Source organism: Microtus pennsylvanicus, chromosome 7, assembly GCF_037038515.1.
Source record: "Microtus pennsylvanicus isolate mMicPen1 chromosome 7, mMicPen1.hap1, whole genome shotgun sequence".
NCBI lineage: Eukaryota > Metazoa > Chordata > Mammalia > Rodentia > Cricetidae > Microtus > Microtus pennsylvanicus.
In genome coordinates this window covers 110,502,266-110,515,793 of record NC_134585.1, presented here as the reverse complement: position 1 = coordinate 110,515,793, position 13,528 = coordinate 110,502,266, and the positions used below count along the sequence as shown (strand labels likewise).

Below are 13,528 nucleotides of genomic sequence, written 5' to 3'. Positions count from 1 at the left end.
GAGAAAACAGGTAGACTACTAACAATAGGGACAAAAAAAAACAACACAATAAAGGCAGAAGAAAAAGATTACCACGGGGGGGGGGGGGCTGATAACTGGGATAAACACACAAATCTTTCAAAACAGAAAAACCAAATAAACTTGAGAGCAAAATGACTTTTATAGAAGGCATATGATAAAAAGACAGCGAGGCTAAAGATAATAACCATATCAGTAGTTTCAACTGGCTATTGAGTAAATTCAAAACTATTTGCAAAACAAATTCAGAAACTTTAAGAATAAAAAGATTGACAAAGACACATCATGTAAACACAGATAGAGTGGTAATTCTGAAACCTGACAAAGAAGATTTGTAAAAACAAAGTTATAGATAAGGAGTTACTTAAAAACAATCTGTGTATCAGGTTAAGGACTCTGAGCTTAAAATCTACAGTCAGGAAGACTTAAGAGGACAAACAGTCAAGAGCCAGGTGTGGACTTCAAATACAGAAGAGACTTAAAACAACACCCACAAAAGGTAGGCTAGATTGAAGTGAGAAGACAACCAAGTGATCTTAGACTGGGGTAGGAGGCGGCTACTGCCTGAGTACCTATTCTAGGGCAGGTGCTTACATACATATTTTCAGTAAAGTAAGAAGAGCAAATAAATGAAGGCGGTCTTTAATAGTAGACAAAAGAAAAAAGGCAAACAAGCCTCCAGAGTGTAAGTTAGTATCCACAACAATCTACAAATATATTGAAAAGGAAACTGTGGCGGTTTGAATGAGAATGACACCCAAAGTTCATACATGTGGTTGCTTGGTCACCAATTAGTAGAACTTTGGGGGAAGGAAGTGTGTATAGGGGGTGGAGTTTGAGGTTTCAAAAGCCCATCCATTCAGAAAGCTCCCTCTCCCCTCCCGCATTCCTGAATAAGCTCTAACCTCTCCACTACTGCTCAGTGCCATGCTGCCTGCCAGCTGCCATGCTTCCTCTGTGTACTATCATAGACTAGCTCTCTGAAACAGTAAACAAGCGTCCAGTTAAAAGTTTTCTTGCATAAGCTTCCCTGGTAATGATGTCTTTTCACAGCAGTAGAAATGCAACTAAGACTCCCCCCCACTGCAAAAAAGGATGCTTTTACATGCCCCTTACTTTTTTACTATTCTTTAAATTCTTCCCCGGACTCAAACTTACTAAAGCCAAAATATGGCAGATATGATTTCTCATTATATATTTAAAACAAAAAGCACCAGTATATCAATATCCAGATTCTGTATTAGGACTAATAGCTATGTAAAAACTGAAAATAAATTACACATGGAAGGCAATGTATACTTCTTTCCTACTGGGGATAGTAGATTTTATATATAGCCAGTAACAGTTTAATAAGATACTTGTTTGTAATGTACAAGGCACTGACTTTCAAAATTTATTTGTAGGGGGACTCAGCAGTTAAGGGCACTGGCTGCTCTTCCAGAGTTCAATCCTAAATTCAAATCCCAGCAACCATATGTTGGCACACAACCATCTGTAATGAGATCTGGTGCCCTCTTCTGGCCTGCAGGCAGACATTCAGGCAGAACACTGTATACATAATAAAAAAATCTTTTTAAAAAAATTCTTAAGAATAAAATCCTGTTAATAACAGATAAATAGAAGCTGTAGCAAAGACTGAGCAGAGCATCAGCTGCCCTCCCAGAGGGCCATGTGTGTAATCCAGCACACACATGACATCCTCAAGAGATTGATCTGATGCCTTCTTCTGGACTTAGAGGGCACTGCATGAATGTGGTACACACACATACATGGAAGCAAAACACTCATGCAGAAAAAAAAATAAAAATGCAAACTTTTCTTTTAGTTTTTTGAGACGGGGTTTCTCTGTGTAGCCTTGGCTGTACTGGAACTCACTCTGTAGATCAGGTTGACCTTGAACTCACAGAGATCCACCTAAAGGTGTGTACCACCAGCACCCAGCAAAAATATAAACTTTCTTTTTAAAAGAACAGGTAAATACATATTTTAAAATTGTGGTCATCACTTTGTTACAAGCCACAACATGAAATGTCAATTTTTCTACTGAAACTGACCACATACAGTCTTCAGAATTTTCTCCTCATTCAACTTTTGTTTCACTCTCTGTCTTCAACTTAGTCCTCACAATTTCATGCAAAATACACTTTTTATATTTGCGTGTGTGTGCGTGCACACCATGTGTGCAGGTCAGACGACAACTTGTGGAGTTGGCTCTCTTCTTCCACCAGCTGGGTTTGAGAAAACATACCCAGCCTCGGCAGCAAGTCCTTTTACCCATTGCTCAAACCTTTTTTTTATTAAAATTATTTCACTAAAGTATTTCTAGCTGTTTAATTAAGTGAGACATTTCAGTCTCATTTCTCTTATGTCATCATGTACTTACATGGGATGGTTCTTAAGTAGAGATTATCTCTGATGACTTGCTGAAGTTTGTGGTCAATTGATCCTTTCTGAAACTGAAGACTCAGGTAGTGCCGCAAATCTTTATTTATGACTTTGCCTTTAAAAAAAAAGTAATTATTAGATACTCACTTAAGTATATAAAATAATGATCAAATAACTTTAAATCATTTAGTTAATAACAGGACAAGGAAATCAGTATTTGATTTACAAGAAGATAAGAATTCTATAGGTACTGTAATTAAGATAAATGACTGCAATATAATGCAGGCATAATTTTATGTGATGGGAGAACATATAGTGCAGAGAATATGATGAGCATTCACAATAATTTCATCCAGTCTCATGGCTTTAACTACCACCATATTTTACAAGTTCCAAATTCAGATTCTTATGTTATCTCTACTTGCACCTCACTCACATACACTGCAGATGATACAAGCATCTCAACTTTCAAACAGACAACACAAGACTCTTCCACTATCTCCCCAGTTTTCTCTCTTAGAAAATAAGAGCACCACCAGCCGGAAGAACAAACCCTAACTCGAAGTCACCTTTGTCTTCTAGATCTATCTAGCAGATTTTGTCGGCTGCACTTCCAAACCATATGCCGCTGCTCTCCATTTTCACCAGTGCCACTGGAATCTACTCTGCCGCCGTCATTCCCACCAGGAATTCTACCAGCAGCCCGGCATCCATTTTTGTCTCCTTTCTTCCCTGCCCCTCACACAGTCACCACAGTGAGACGGAAAACAGATTAGGTCAGTGTTAGTGCCCCCATCCTCATGACTTACTGCTCAAGATGCAGTAGGTCCCACATGTTCCAGCTGTGGCAATCTCTAACCCTAGCTGATTCACTGTGCACTCCTGCTCTTTGAAAAAACATCTGGGCCTGAGACCAGGACCTTCCACCTGTCACTAGGCAGAACAGCCAGTCTACTTGTTGATTTCGAAATAGAGTGAATAAGTAAGACAGTCAAATGTTTTCTATTATTTATGCGGAAATGGGGAACAGGAACAGTAAACAGAAGGTGAAGAAATCTCAAAGCTATAAATTTGTAACAAAGACTGGTTTATATAAAAAGGCAGTGCAAACATTGTTTATTAGACAAGACTGTAGATAATTAGAACAGATCAATGCTCAGACAAAACATATTATCTCACTGCATAAGAGATAACTACCTGACTACACTGTATTTAGAATAACATACTTATATCAAGGTTTCATAACAAAAGATTACTACAGATCAGCTCACCCTTTCATCTACTATTCTATAACACTGTATCTCTATAATCATTTTTGTTCCTTTCTACTACATATAAATACACATAACCTACATGGAAAGATGGTAATATAACCGGGAATCAGTATTTTCCTAAAGTTTAGAGATAACATAGGGCCTAGTAATAAACACAAACCAAAACAACTCCATTCAATGTCCTAACAACAATAGGCACTGCAGAGGGGAAAAGGGGAACACTGGGATTAAAACAGATAACCCTAAATATATTTACAGTGATGAATGAAAAACAACCCCTATCTTACAGAATGCTCATCCCAGGTATTTAGGGTGCCACCCCAATTCAAATATAATCATATTGTTTTACATTTTATGTATACTCCAACATGTATTCATTGCTGAGTAGATGCTAAAACCTAACACATAATCAATACTACACAATATTCATTTTACAAAAATCAACCAAATAATGAGTTCATTAAATTCTTTTAAAAATTGGTAACAGGTATCTCAAGTTATTTGTAAATATTTAACAAAAGCTTTGGTGGATTCCAAATACATGGCCAAAAATGTTTGAGATATTTGGATAGGTATTTTGGGGATGAACAGAGAACGTGTCTATTTCTTTTTCATTTAAAAGAATAACATAGGTTCCAATATTCAAAACTTGGCTCTCCAACATATTTTCAGGAAAAGGTTTAGTCTTGATAAAATGTAATATAGGTATAACTAAAAACGAGTCAACACTTTATAACTCACCCTTTTCTTTTTAAAATTTCCTTTTTATTTATCCTTTGTGTCTTTCACATCATATCTTCTGATCCCACCCATATTCCCCCCTCCCAAAAAAATAAAACAAAATAAAATTTAAAATAAAAAAGGAAGAAAGGGAAAATCTCGTCATGGAAGCTGCAGTGTGATGCAGTAAAGCAGGAAGTCACGCAGTAAATCCCTTTTTATCTGTATATTTTTACAGGCAGGCATTCATTGCAAAGAACCATTGGTACAAGGCCACTGATCTCTGCTACACCAGCAATGCTGGGCCCTCACTGGGATTCTTCCTGGACTTCCTTTTGTTGCCTTGGTTGTTGCCCTGTGTCACAGAGATCCTGCAGCCCTGGGTTCGAAGGACTGACATATTCCCCAACCACAACTATCACCCCACCCCAGGCTCCAGCAGACCACAGATGGGGTGGGCCAAAACATAACCCTGGGTCTGGGCCTGGGTAGTTGCGGGTTGGCCAGTCTACCAGCTCTTCTCTGTCTTCACCACTAGGGTCAGCTGGCCAGTATTGCCCTGGCTAATTCAGAGAATGAGCAAGGGGCGGGTGGGTCTTCACCAACTCAGGGCTGGTTCTCCCACACCCAGACCTACAGGGCCAGCTCTAAGGTGCTATCCAGGTGAGGTGTAGAAGCCGCAGCTGATGAGGGGAACAGAGTCATCTCTAGCTCTTATAATCTCTGGGCCAGCTCTTCCACCTGCCTCAGGCGTTGATAGGAGCAGGAAGGGAGGCAGGGTGGACAGCAACCCTCACCTGATACAACCACGTGACAGATGAGTAATAGGGATAAATGTCTCATATTCACAACGTAATTTACTTTTCTTACACTCAAAACTTTTAGGATATGGCACAACTTAGAGATAAATATAAAATGCTAAAACCTAGATTAGATTTTAAGTTGCAAAAATAATGGTTTTTAGCTTAGAGATGACTAAAAGATGACTAAAAGCCACAATAAAGTCCTAAATCATAAATTATCAAGCATGATGAATGTTTTAAGGGGAAATAGTGTTAACCCAAATCTTATTTTAAGGGCATTTGATATGTTAAAGCCAGTTATAACAGGAAAGGCTAAATTTAAAGAGCAATGTGCATAATTATCAGAATTGGAATCACACCATTAACTTCTACTGGGATGAGCAGTTACAAAGGAAATGATGGGAAACAATTCTATTAAAAGCTGGCATCTTATTTTAAATGTGCAACTAGAGGCTAATGGCAGAATTCTAGCTTAGCAGCACTAAAACTGAAAATTAAACCTGCAACTATTTTGAGAAACTCAAAATTTTTTGTTTTTATTTTATGAGTATTTTGCTTGCATGGATGTATGTGTACCACATGTGTCCTGGTGCTGGAAGAGGCAAGAAGAGGGTCTCAGATCTCCTGAATCTGGAGTTATGGATGGTTATGAACCACCATGTGGGTTCTGGAAAACAAACCAGAGTACTCGGTAAGAGTAGTAAGTGCTTTTAAGTGTTAAATCAATTCTCCAGCACCTCCATCATTGTTTTTGTTTGCTTGTTTTTGTTTTTTCAAAGAAGACAAATACTGTAACCCTCAGTGATTTATATATAATGAAACTTTAATAAAATTGGTTAGTTCACAGAACCTTAACATTTTAAGGGCATGGAAAACACCTACTTGGGGCTAGAGCAAATGTTACTGAACAATTATAAACAAAAAATTGTTCATAATGTGAACACTCTTATTATGCCTTAAGAATTATTACTGGGGCTGGAGAGATGGCTCAGAGGTTAAGAGCACTGGCTGCATTTCCAGAGTCCTGAATTCAATTCATAGCAACCACATGGTGGCTCATAATCATCTATAACGAGATCTGGTGCCCTCTTCTGGCAAGCAGGCATACAAGCAGGCAGAACACTGTATCACATAAACAAATCTTTAAAAAAAAAATTGTTAAGTCTTTGACTTGTATTCTTTGATTTTATGAATAATGAAACTCGTTTATGAAATTAAAAAATATACATATCAGACATAGAGTTTGGGTAGATGAAGGTAACTGAAATTTCAAGTGTATGAAAAAATTCTGGAACTCCAATTTCAATGTACAACTCCTTAGGAATTCACAATTACAAATCCATCTTTACTGAATATGCAAATTAGTATTCACCACCAATTGTCATTGAGAAAGCAGTGGATAAAGCAACTGGCTATTGTCTGATAAACCCTGAGACCTGCTGGCATGGGTTCAGGACACAAACAACTGGAAATCAATCTACCTACACTTCATCTTTTTAACAAGGATAGTAAGAAGACTTTGTCAACTTCTTGCTAAAGTCAAAATACAACATGTCTTTACTATTTTTCAGTCTAGAAGCAATTATAAAACTGTGGGAAAATGCAAAATGGAAGTCATTTTGGCATTTCTTGTTTCTTAGAAATATATATATAGATTCATAGTGATAAGCTGTTCTTTTCTAAATACTTAGAATTTGTTTTTTAAAGTTTTATTTAGGTTTTGTTGCAGTTTAGACTACAATAGGGCAATAGGCTTGTGTTTTCACAGTCTATGAAACATTTCTCCCTCTTCAACTTCTTACATGAATACTACTTCTCTATGATTTGGGAGTGGGAAACAAATTACAATAATTCTTAGGTCATGTCTGAGGCTCTTTAACTTCAGAAATCAATCCATTTAAGTCTTTTTAATAGTTCAGCTGGCCTCAACTTAATATGAAGTAGAGGGTGATTTCTGAACTTCTGATCCTCTTGCCTCTAAGTGCTAAGATCACAGGTGTACCACTATACTGGGTTTATTTAGTGCTGAGGATGTAATGGATCCCAGACAAGCACCCTACCAACTAAGCTACTTCCCCATTTCTCTTTAAAGTTTTGAAAATATGAATTTATTTAAAGTAGATCATACTTTTTAAACAGATTTATGTATGTGCACCTGTATATATGCACCTATGTGAGTCTACATGAACCATTAGGTGCCCTGAACTTAGATTCCTTCAAACTTGAGTTATGGGTGGCTGTGAGCAGCCTTTAAATTATATTATGTTCTTATTCACCCCTACCCCCAAACCAGGTGTATAACATAATACCCAGCTCTCCTCTTACGTATTATTTTAGCTTACACTGTTGAAAAAGTAACTTGGTTTTTCAAGATTTTTAAAATTTATTTACTTATTGTCTTTTGGTTTTTGTGTTTTTGTTTTGATACATGGTCTCTCTACATAGCCCTGGCTGTCCTGAAACTCACTATGTATACTAACCTGGCCTCAAACTCACAGAGATCTGTCTTCCTATGCCTCTCCAGTGCTAGGCGTGTGCCATCATGCCCAACTTCCTTCAACATTATAGTAGAAGCAAAAGAAGAATGGTATAAGGTAGTTCAGTGGAAAAGAACTTGACAGTAGGATCCAGGCTCTGGGTTTAATAATCCCCAACTCCAAAAATGGGTCATTTCTTCATTTATGTTCTTCTTGAAGAGTGTCTGCTCCTTTTGAGCTCTGGTCTTTAAAAGAAAAACGTTTATCTTATATTATTAGTTGGAGACAGGATCTCATTATATAATCAAGGCTGTATTTTAACTCCCGAGCTTCCCTTACTGCCCCCCTAATACTAAGATTATAGCTGTGCATCATCATAGGCAGAGCATATGTTTATTTTTAAAGTCTGTTACGACTGTGTGATAATTATTAGTTCTTTTTCATCTGTTGATCACATGCATCTTTTCAGAAAGCGCTGGTGCTGACAGCATTCTGTATACATCTTTTAAAACTTCATACATTTTTTCTTTTATAAATCTCTACCCTTGAAATTGTACGTATAGATGCTAGAAACCTTTAAAATATAATCTTGTTTTCCTTACAAGCAAGGGATGGGCATGATCATTTCTCAGTTCTTTCTTGTAGCAATGTCCAAAAGGCAACTTGGATCCTCTTGCCACTGAGTGCTAAAACTTCCCCCAATAAACTATTCAATATAGCTAAGTCAACACTACTAACAATAATTGATTATTTTCCATTAGGCCTAGCTTCATAATATCAGTGTAACTTATTTAATCTCCTATATTGTGTGTTCTAGTACAATTAGGGAAGGCCTCAGGAAAGTTGTAAAAAAAAGATATATACTATAGGATAGCGTATATCTTTTTTTCATCATGGAGAGAGTGGGGCTGATCTATTGGGAGCTCACCAAGCCCAGCTGGACTGTAACTGAAAAAGCATGGGATAAAACCGGACTCTCTGAACGTGGCAGACAATGAGGGCTGCTGAGAAGCCAAAGACAATGGCACTGGGTTTTGATCCTACTTCATGTTCTGGCTTTGTGGGAGCCTAGCCAGTTTGGATGTTCACCTTCCTAGACGTGGATGGAGGGGGGAGGACTTTGGACTTTCCACAGGGCAGGGAACCCTGACTGCTCTTCAGACTGGAGAGGGAGGGGGAGAGGAGTGGGGAGGGGGAGAGGAGTGGGAGGAGGGGGAGGGAAATGGGGAGACTGGGAGGAGGGGGAAATTTTTTTTTCAATAAAAAAAAAGATATACGTGTTTACAATGAGCTTAACTGGCTCCTCAGATCAAGACAATGAGGACCAAGAACATAAAGCAAAGCGTAGTCTACTCGTTTGTAAAACTGTAAAACATATCGTTTTCTAGATAATTACCATGTAGAGACATTTCATGGTAAAATATATTGTGATATAAAAGTTACATATATTTTTATAGTTTTTAATGTCCCTCCAAGGCTCATGCTTTGTGCTTGTTCCCTGATAGCACTATCTTAGGAGACTATGGAACCTCGACAAAAGGATCTGGCTGGTAGAAGCAAGCCTCTAGGGGAAGAGTCTATGAAGGTCATAGCTGTAGTTGCTGTCTCCTAGGTTATCACAATCCAAGGTGCCTCTACCCCATTCACTGGGATGATCTTTGATATGCCTTTCCTGAAACCACAAATCAAAACAAATCTTTCCTTCCTGATTTTGTTAAACATTTTAGCCACAATGATACAAAGGTAACTAATTATAGAGAATTAGTATCAAAACTTGGATCATTGCTACAATCCATCTATTTTGTTCACAAGCTTTTGGAACTGGTTTGGGAGAAGACCATGAAAGTCTCTGGAGCTGAGGGCCAGAGAAGTTCTAAAATGTTATATGAACTGGACATGCAGGACCCACAGAAAAATAAATGCTGAACTTGCCTAAAGGTGAGATAGTCTTTCGAGGTTCCTGATTCATAAAAGATTCTGCCAGATATTTTGCAGGACACAGAAGAAAGTGACTGACAAATTGCCAACATAGGTGGAACTGTCTTTAAAATGTCCTGCTTCATGGAAAAGTCTGCTGGATACTATGGGCCTGTATGCTGAAGATGGATGCCCTAATGTTACACAAGAACTTTGGGTGACTGTCCAAGCAGCGATACATCTTTGTCAATTCTAGAGTTTTGGAAGTTGCTTACAATGCACTTCCTATTTACTTAGGTAATATATCCTTCTGAAGTCTTTGATGGAGTTGAAGAATAGTTATAGTTTTCCTTAGTTATAATAAAAGACAAAAGTAGATATAAATATTGTAACTGTAATTCTTGCTTGATATATGTTTATATATGTAATTTTAATATGTTAAAGTTAAAATCTTCCTTTTCATTTAGACAGAAAAGGGGAAATGGTGTGGGAAGTCCTTCTGTACATGTGTTGTTATTATTGGTTAATGAGAAAGCTGGCTTAGCAGAATAAACCAAGGCAGGAATTCCAAGCAGATATGGGAGAAAGAAGGCAGATTCAGGGAGAATCCAGGTAGCTTCCGGAAGGAGACAGATGCCAGAACTTTGCCCGGTAAGCCACAGTCACGTGGAGATACACAGAGTAATAGAAATAGGTTAGTTTAAGATAGAAGAACTAACTAGAAAGACACTTAAGCTATTGGTCAAACAGTATCTCAAATAATATAGTTTCTGTGTGATTATTTTGGTTCCCAGCAGCGGGAAATGAACAATCAGCCTCCAACTACATACTTGAAGTCGGAAAGAACAGTAGATTACAGGAAGTGAGAGAAACCTCAACTAGCCCACTCTAGAAATAGGAGGAAGAGTTCACTCAAGCAGAGACAAGAGTTCCAGGATCCGATAGGCTGAGCATTAAACTTGTCACAATTTCTTAAAAGAACATCTAACAAACTCAAGTCTAACACTAAAAAGTCTTTCACATAACAACTACAGACATACCTTTACTAGCTACCTCCACATTCCTTATTTTTGCTCAAAGGTCACCTCATTTGTGTTCCTAACTTCGATCTGTAAGAGTGTATCTAAAATTATAAATTTAGAATACTGGAATATCTATAACTAAGTAGGCCACTCTCATTACAGGCAAGTAGGAAAATAATAAAGTTTTAAAATAATTAAATTTTTGTCAAGTCCCATGTGTGAAAAGTATTAAATACTCTGGAATCTCTTGAGGTATTGTTTCAGTTTTAGACACGTTGGTTTTTAGTACTGCTCCAATTTATAGTTTGAGAGAAAAGAAACCGAAAAACCAAACCACACAGCACAAGCTGAAGCAACGTTGCCATCTTCTACACAACACCAAACACTGCCAGTCCAGAGAAGTCTTGCGCCCACAGGGTCACATTCTCCATTTATGACACAAATGACAGCAACATCAGAGGTCAAAACTGGAGTGCCCAACGCTGCACAGCCGCTCCGTTTCATCTGTTCCTATGCCTGGATCAGGGCCATTGAATACTCTGAACATTTCATCTCCCTTTCTTTCCTGTCACTCTAAGTCCACATCATAAGGGTTAGTCAGTTATGGACAAGAAAACATAGAAGAAAAAATACTAGTCAAAACACCAATGAAAATATAAAAAAATAATACAGACATATCACATAAGTCAATTTCTCCCTTAAATAAAACCCAAAGGATACAAGGATGAGACAGATATGTGTGTGTGTGTGTGTGTGTGTGTGTGTGTGTGTGTGTGTGTGTGTAAATATATACGTATGTGTATGTGTACTAAGTGCTGTGCTGGAAGTCAAAAGTTACTGCTTTATATAGTGACATGAACTGACCACAACTTGACTGAAAAGGTCTTTACTGAGTTCAAGTAAATATGAGTGTCAACTGATTCTTTTTCCTAGCTCCTCAAAATACCCATACATTATATGGTTGTATCATCTTGTTGCTGTTATTATGGAGCACATTCATAGTTCACACCTTAGAATTACTTTTTCTAAATGTTATAAAAATAAACATAAACTGATCTGGATTACAATGACTCAAACTAATTTTTTTCTACAGTACAAAAGTAATATTAGAAACCACACTTTGAATTTTGTTTCTTTCTCAGGCTAGAGATAGGCAGTACACTCTTGACGCTGGGCAGAAGCAGAGCAGTGAGCTGGGATTCTCAGTCAGCCACATGACTACAAGGGGAGAAATTTGATATTCAGTAATATTAAATTATGATGTTATGATAGCAAAAGGATTAAATGAATTATCCACTTATAATTCAAACTTATAGTGGGTTTACATCAAAAGTGTCTATATGTACTATGACTCATTTGGACCTTACCCAGTAAACATTACCTATTCTTGCTAAATTTTAAATTCAAAACTAAAACCAAGTCCACTCTTTGCTTCCCTTTAAGAGAGACTAAAAACAGTCTCAATAGTCACTAATTATTGAGTTTTAATATTATAGGTAAGCTTTACATTATCATATTTTATTAATTTGCCAATTCTTAGTAAACACTGAATTATAAAGGAGTTCATTTGAAGAACTTCCAGTCTGGCTTTTTGACTCAGTTAAGAATTCATTTCAGAAGTTAATGCTGTAATGTTTTAAATCATCCCAACGCTCTTTGAGTAGAGTCCATGTTTAAGCCCTTGTGGTGCCACAAATTCCTGCAAATAAAAAGATTCAAATGAAAATAAAGAAGGTAGTTATAGTTTATTTCTCTTTTTATGTTATTTTTTCTAGTATGAGGTTTTAAATGAGTGAATCAAGCAAAATATTTGCAGTCAGCTAGAATCACCTTTCAGTAACGAACAATAAAACAAAAGGCATTAAAATTGCTATTTAAGAACAGGAGAGAAAACTGGAGAAGGTCATTAACAATACAAAAAATGTAAGAAAATGGATCTTACATTGAAAAATGAATAAAAGTTTGAAAAGAGCCAAGAGAGCTAACAAAAGATGCCGATTTTTCTAGAAGAAACTTGAACAACAGGTTTATGTGAGTGCCTAAGTACAAACTGGCAGATCAAGGGGCACTGATGCTCAGTTTATTTATTTACTTATTCATTTATTTTAACAGTATCCTTAGTTACCTAAAATTAGATAATAATAATATACAGAAACATTGAAGATTAAACAAGAAATTAATAAAAAGTTACTAAGGATGGAAATCATAAAAGAGTGAGGTAGAGGATTAAAACAGAAAACAGAAGCAAAGAATCTACAACCATACAGCATGCGGTTTTTTCTATTTTAAAGAAAATAAAGCTACATATAATGGCTGAGGTAAAGTGCCTGCCGTGAAAGTCTGACATCTTTAGTTCGACCTCCAGAACCCGTGTGAAGGAGGAAGGAGAAAGTCAACCCCACAAAGTTGTCCTCTGACCTTTGCGTGCACAGCATGGCACACCAGCATCTGCACTCACACATCATACACATGCAATATGGCAAGGACAGAATTAGTGATCTCCAATAAATAACCTAAAGCTATAAAGAGAAGTCCTTGGTCCAAGCCCCAGCACTACAAACAACTGTTCAAGTTGGGGCATATACATGTAATTCAGCAGGGAGAGGGAGGAGGAGTCTTCCCTCGCTGACCTCAACAAGGAAATTACCTCAGCTCTATAGTATTCCTGGCTATCTTGGGCTTCAGAATGGCCCTGTATCAATACAAAACAGCATCACTGTATTAAATTATTCTCCAGAGATTAATTTTGAAATTCAAAGGGAAATGATATTCATTATACATTACTACAGATCAAACATAAAAATGAGAAATGAACATATGAAAGAAGGCAAAATTGATTAACCGCAGTAATTTCAGAAATAATGGTTAAATAAAAAAGACAATCCACAGATGAAATAATAATATGTTTTCTT

General features: G+C 37.1%; 1 protein-coding gene across 2 annotated transcripts in view; it reads right to left on the bottom strand.

Moving 5' to 3' along the window:
• Positions 1-13,528, bottom strand: part of Magi3 (membrane associated guanylate kinase, WW and PDZ domain containing 3) — a 205,077-nt gene that overhangs the window by 104,467 nt on the left and 87,082 nt on the right. For both annotated transcript variants that reach the window (XM_075981725.1, XM_075981724.1), the window contains exon 2: positions 2,402-2,518. In XM_075981725.1, coding sequence (XP_075837840.1) covers positions 2,402-2,518 — 117 coding nt within the window. The remainder of the gene's footprint in view (positions 1-2,401; positions 2,519-13,528) is intronic.